Source organism: Otolemur garnettii, unplaced genomic scaffold (assembly GCF_000181295.1).
Source record: "Otolemur garnettii isolate 467f Iridium unplaced genomic scaffold, OtoGar3 scaffold00104, whole genome shotgun sequence".
Classification (NCBI taxonomy): domain Eukaryota; kingdom Metazoa; phylum Chordata; class Mammalia; order Primates; family Galagidae; genus Otolemur; species Otolemur garnettii.
The window spans coordinates 6651366-6658416 of NW_003852499.1; the positions used below are offsets into that span (position 1 = coordinate 6651366).

The 7051-nt window shown below is 41.2% G+C and overlaps 1 protein-coding gene across 1 annotated transcript in view; it reads right to left on the reverse strand.

The window, feature by feature from the left end:
• Positions 1 to 7051, reverse strand: part of KDM5A (lysine demethylase 5A) — a 104420-nt gene that overhangs the window by 77290 nt on the left and 20079 nt on the right. The window contains exon 3 of the mRNA XM_023517084.1: positions 1140 to 1322. Coding sequence (XP_023372852.1) covers positions 1140 to 1322 — 183 coding nt within the window. The remainder of the gene's footprint in view (positions 1 to 1139; positions 1323 to 7051) is intronic.

Genomic DNA, 7051 nt, shown 5'->3' on the forward strand with positions numbered 1-7051 from the left:
AAAAAAAAAAAAAAAAAAAGCAGTTTAAAAATGAAACAAAAAAGAATTTGTCACAAAAGCTAAAGTCACGAAGATTAATTTTAAATAAGAATACAGGCTCAGCACCTGTGGCTCAAGCGGATAAGGCACCAGCCACATACACCTGAGCTGGCAGGTTCAAATCCAGCCCAGGCCCACCAAAACACAATGACTGCAACCAAAAAATAGCCGGGTGTTGTGGTGGGCACCTGTAGTCCCAGCTACTTAGGAGGCAGAGGCAGGAGAACTGCTTGAGCCCAGGAGTTGGAGGTTGCTGTGAGCTGTGATGCCACAGCACTCTACCCAGGGTGAGAGCTTGAGGCTCTCTCTCAAAAAAAAAAGAAAAAGAATACAGGCACTCCACACCTATAGCTCAGTGGTTAGGGTGCCGGCCACATATACTAGAGCTGGCAGGTTCTAATCTGCTAAACAGTGACTACTACAAGAACAAAAATAGCCGGGCATTGTGGAAGATTCTGTGGTCCCAGCTATTTGGGAGGCTGAGCCAAGAGAATTGCTTAAGCCCACGAGTTTGAGGTTGCTATGAGCAGTGACACCACGGTACTCTACCAAGGGTGACACAGCCGAGGGACACAGTGAGAGACTGTCTCAAAAAACAAAAACAAGAATACTCTTCAATCCCATTATTTTTCATCTTTTAAACCACCAAAAATAGCTATACCTATGTCTTTTTTCTTTTTTTGAGAGAGCCTTGGTAAAGTGCCATGGCGTCACCCCTCACAGCAACCTCAAACTCTTGGGCTTAAGTGATTCTCTCGCCCCAGCCTCCCAGTAGCTGGGACTACAGGCACATGCCACAACGCCCAACTATTTTTGTTTGTTGTTGTAGTTGTCATTGTTATTTTAGCTGGCCGGGTCGGGTGCGAACCTGCCGGCCTCAGTGTATGTGGCTGGCACTCTACTCAATGAGCTACGGGAGCCACCCATAGCTAAGATTTTTAAACTGTGATATGTATCTTACTCCTCCAAATTTTGGTGCCTCAAGAAATCCATTCCACCCTGTTACGCATCAACAACTGCTAACTTGTAGTGAACACAGTCTGAAGTTTATGCTTGGCAAATTTGATTTATCCACTCCTAAGAAGAATGGCCCATCTCACCATAAGGCTGACACCAGATTGGAAAAGCTCATATGGGTAGAGAATTCTTTCATAGTGTGACTTCAAAAGAGACCCAGTTCCTTTTCCTGGCAGATATCCCAATCGGCTACCCACTTTAGACCATTTCTTCTCTTTGGTGACCATTTCAAAACCTCCTTTGCTGGCAACAATCTGAAAAGAAAGTAAAAGTTATTTAGAAAAAAAAGGCATACTTAAGCATCCTGATTCTATATCTTACCTACTAAATATGAAAATTATTCTGGGCTCAGATTTCAAGTTTCTTACTTGACTAATTTAGAGTACTGACTCTTGTCCCTTTTTTTCTTTTGAGATACAGTCTCACTGGGTAGAATGCCATGGTGTCACAGCTCATAGCAACCTCCAATTCTTAGGCTTGAGGAATCCTCTTGCCTCAGCCTCTCAAATAGCTGGGACTACATGTACACCACCACACCTAGCCCACACTTGTCAATATTTACAGTAAGTGAAAGAGATAATGACTTTCAGAGTTTTGAGACTTTAAAATGTAATTAATATTACTGTGTCTACTTTCAAATCAAACATTAAAAAATACTTCAATGAATTTATACTTTGTACATTACACACTGTGAGAAAGCTAAACACATTCTATATCCTAAAGAAACTCAAAATGAATAAAAGGCAAGACTAAAAACAAACTTGAGAATAAGTTATATAATATGAAATACGAACATATATCCTTAAATTGGAAAATGGACAAAGTAACTTATAGATTATGGTTAAAATATAAACGTAACAAGTAATAAAGATGTTAAGCAAACCATGAATTTATAGGACAGTTTTGAAAATGAGATTGTAATTATTCAAAATGACTTTTCCTTTTGAAAAGGGAAATTTTATATGTAAGATTATAAAGGAACGAATGTTGAAGAACTCATACTGCAGCAGATTTACCGCTACATAGTATAGAATATATTAACATAGAAAGAGATGACATAAATTAGCTAACTTGGCTCAATCAAGCCAGGCACTATATACATGTATCAAGACTCCCTAGAGCAGCGGTTCTCAACCTGTGGGTTTTGACCCGCAAGAACTGTATTAAAGGGCTGCGGCATTAGAAAGGTTGAGAACCAACACCCTAGAATGTGACGTATAGTCTATGATGCTCACAGAAGGACAAAACTACCTAACACATTTCTCAGAATGTTTATCTATTATTGAGTGTACAACCATCCAGGCAAGTTTTCAGTCTCACTAAGAACACAATAAAGAGGACTGCGACATATTATTTGAACTCTATCAACAATTTCTCCTCTTTAAGTATATACTACTATATTTTACTACATGGAAAAAACTAGAATTTAAACATAGGATTACCACATATTCCTACAATTTCACTTCCAGCTCAAACAGATACAAGTACACCAATGTTCACAAAAGTATTATTCATGAAAGTCAAAAGATTCGAAGACCCAAGTGTCCATCAACAGATAAATAAAATGTGGTAGATATACACAATGGAAATTATTCAACCTTAAGAAGAAAGGAAATTTCGATATATACTACAACATGAATGAGCCTTGAATACACTATGCTAAGTGAAATACACTAGATACAAAATAAATATAATTCTACTTGCATAAAGTACCTAGAAATAAGCAAATTCATAGAGAAAGTATAGGCTTGGCGCCTGTGGCTCAAGTGGCTAAGGTGCCAGCCACATACACCTAAGGTGGTGGGTTCAAATCCAGCCCGGGCCCACCAAACAATGACAGTTGCAACCAAAAAAGAGCAAGCGTTGTGGCGGGCGCCTGTGATCCCAGCTACTTGGGAAGCTGAGGCAGGAGAATCACTTGAGCCCAGGAGTTGGAGGTTGCTGTGAGCTGTGATGCCATGGCACTCTACCCAGGGGAACAGCTTGAGGCTGTTTCAAAAAAAAAAAAAAGTATAAGAAAGTTTACTACAGAGGGGAGAAAGGGGTAGTTCTGAAAATATACATAGTGGTGATGATTGTACCGCACTGTACAAAGTATCTAATACTATTGAATTGTACATTTTAAAATGTGTTATATTCTACTTTTTTTTTTTTTTTTAAACAAAGACCAAGAGAAGGGCAGAGCCTGTTGCTCAGTGAATAGGGCACCGACCCCATATACTAAGGGTGGTGGGTTCAAACCCGGCCCCGGCCAAACTGCAATAACAAAAAAAAAAAAAAATAGCCGGGCATTATGGCAGGCGCCTATAGTCCTAGCTACGCAGGAGGCTGAGGCAAGAGAATCGCCTAAGCCCAAGACCTGGAGGTTGCTCTGAACTATGACGCCACAGGACTCTACCGAGGGTGACAAAATGAGACTCTGTCTCTTAAAAAGAAAAAAAAAAAAGACCAAGAGAAGACTCAGACTACCAGTGTTCAAATTCCAACAATCAATTAGTAGCAGTAAAAACCTGGGTAAATTACATAATTTCTAATCCTTCACCATCATTAAAATAGTAGCAACAGGTAGGCACAGTGGCTTACACCTGTAATCCTAGGATTCTGGGAGGCCAAGGCAGGAGGATCACTTGACATCAGGAGTTCAACACCAGCCTGAGCAAAAGCAAGACCTGTCTGAGCAAAAGTAAGACCCTGTCTCTAATAATCACAAAAAAATTAGCCAGGTGTGGTGGCACACACCTGCAGTCCCACCTACTCGCGAGGCTGAGGCAGAAAGGACTGCTTCTGCCCAGAAATTTGAGGTTGCTGGAAGCCAGGCTAAGGCCATGGCACTCTAGCTTGGGCGACAGATGGCGAGACTGTTCTTACTTCCAAAAAAAAAGGAACAACAGTCCCTACTTCATTTTTAGGCCACTTAGTAAGGACAAATAAAATAAACCATGAAAAGTAGCAGGACAAAGCAAGCACGTATCAATGCTTCCTACATTATAAAACTCTATGTATGTGTACAAATCAAGGGAGAGGGTATACATAACAGAAATAGGTGAAGGAAATATTTTCAACTCTTGTGCTTTGGGATGCTATTATAGACAAGCATGAAACTATGCTTAAAGCACAATTTTCCTCTAATGGAGTATGGAGTATCTGAAAGCTTGGCAGAAACACATAAATCCATGTGCGCAAGAGTTAAACACATATCTTTAATTCTTCAGCTTCTTCCATCACAGCTTCAGAGAAGCCCTTTTTTTTTTTTTTTTTTTTGAGACAGAACCATAAGCTGTCCCCCTGGGTAGAGTGCCATGGCATCACAGCTTATAGCAACCTCCAACTCCTGGGCTCAAGTGAGTCTCCTGCCTCAGCTCCCCAAGTAACTGGGACCACAGGCGCCTGCCACAATGCTCAGCTATTTTTTGGTTACAGCCGTCATTGTTGTTTGGCAGTAGCAGCCTAGGCTGGATTCAAACCTGCCAGCTCAGGTGTATGTGGGTGGCACCTTAGCCACTTGAGCGACAGGCGCCAAGCCAAGCCCTCTCTTTTGATAAGAGCTAAGCAGAAAACTAAAAAGAGGAAACAAAATTATTTTCAAATTTTGTAGTATAGAGAAAGATACAATGAGTATGGTTTAGACCAGGTGTCCTCAAACTATGGCCCGCGGGCCACATGCAGCCCCCAACAGACATTTATCTGGCCCGCCGGGTGTTTTTGCCACCGCTGCCTATCCTGCTTAGCAGCCGACTCATCCCGGGGGCCCACAGTCTGGCCCTCCAACGGTCTGACGGACAGTGAACTGGCCCCCTGTTTAAAAAGTTTGAGGACCCCCGCTTTAGACAGAGGGCTGTCTAGAAGCAACTGGATGGATTAAAATGCCTTTCATTCTACGTGCAATAGAACCTCCATAGTTGACTACCTCAAGCTGACCTAATCTTCAAAGACCAGACATGCACCACATGGACGTATCAGTACAGGAAGCCTAGTTCTTTATGCTGACCATGTCCATATGTCAACCAGTTTGTTACAGTCCCTTCGGTGGTCAACTTACGAAGGTTCTACTGGATAGATTTCCAGGGCTTCAACAGTGGCAGTTACTACTCTAGGTACTCAAGATATATCTGTGAATAAAACAAAGATATCTACCCTCACAGAGGTTACATTCTAGTGGAGGAAGACAGGCAACACATAATAAATATGCAAATTTTGACATGATAAATAATTATGTATACAAGGAACCCAGGTGACAAAAGTGAACAAGCAGGGAGGAATAGCAAAGGAAGTCAAGGAGACAATAAAAGCCCTCTTAATAATCTTTAATATCTCATACAATTATTACTACATACAAGTTGTCCATAAAGTTCATGTTCAATTTAAAATAGTTGCCTATTTTACTAGAGCTCATGAGTTTGAGACCACCCTGAGCAAGAGTAAGACCTAAAAATTAGTCTATTTTAAATTGCGCATGAACTTTATGAATACACTGCATAATAATCTGCTTTGTATTCAAAGTACTTCAAGCTAAATTTCCATTAGTTGCATATGCATGGATCCACTCATTACTTCCCTCCCAATTCTGGTGATTAGTGGCAGCCAGGATATGGCCATCCATGACATAAGAAAAAATTATCTCACAAAGAAATTGAAACACGACTTTGGATCGGTGCGGGTGCTAACAGCCATACATGAACCCTTCTTCCTCTTCCCCCTGCTTTCTCCCCCTCCCCCTTTCCTCCTAAGAAAAAGGACCTAGTTAGGCCCACCCCCAACAAGTTTGTGCCAAAGGACTCCAATGTACCAAAGCCCTCTGGGCAAGCTGTGGAATCTGCCCAACCTCTATGTCCCACATAAAAGGAGTCTCTATGCATTCCCCAAGTGTACCACTGTTCCTTTCAATAATCCTAGTCTGAACATCTCTGCTCTGGTCTCATCTCTTGGTGCTGCCACTTAATACCTTTTAATACTCATACAATCTAACACACAAAACCTTACACTTATTTTTCTTCAGGTGACAGTTTCAAGGAGTATTATGCATAATTTTTACTCTGAACATCTGCCATGTTCTACACCACACCACTTTCACTAGAATGACTATCATTATGAACCAGGATCTATAAAGACACACAGCATTTACTTGAATTGAATACAATGAAAACAGCCATTCAAAACTTGACCAAAGGCGGCTGGGGGCAGTGGCTCAGACCTGTAATCCTAGCACTCTGGGAGACTGAGGCCAGTGGATTGCCTTAGCTCACAAGTTCAAGACCAGCCTGAACCAGAGCAAGACCCCGCCTCTAAAAAATAGCTGGGCATTGTGGCAGACACCTATAATCCCAGCTACTTGGGAGACTGAGACAAGAAAATTACTTGAGCTCAAAAGTTTGAGGTTGCTATGTGTTGTTATGACGCCACAGGACTCTACCAAAGGTAATAAAGTGAGACTGTCTCAAAAAAAAAAAAAAGACTTAACCAAAAAATAGTATGAATCCAGGCCAAAATGGCTAGCAAGAGACAACTTCAAAAGATGTGAAAAATAGTCTTCTACTTAAAACCTCCTTCTCACATCTGTAATCCTAGCACTCTGGGAGGCCATGGCAAGAGGATCATTTGAGGTTGGGAGTTCAAGAGCAATCTGAGCAAGAGCGAAACCCTAACTCTACAAAAAACAGTTTAAAAAATTAGCCAAGTATAGTAGCACATGTCCATAGTCTCAGTTACTCCAGTGGATGTGGCAGAAAGATCACTTAAACCAAGGAGTTTGAGGATGAGCTATGATGATGCCACTGCACTCTAGCCCAGGTGACAGACTAAGATACAATCTCAACAAAAAAAAGCTCCCTCTCACAATTCCACTAAAAAGACAGGTAAAAAAAGACACGCTCCAAAGGAAGTCAAACAGACCAAATACAAACAAATGTGAAGGATATTCTAAAGCTAGAAAGCAGAAGTATAGTGATAACTAGCCCAAAAGCTCAAAACCAAACTAGCCCAAAAGCGCAAAACCAAA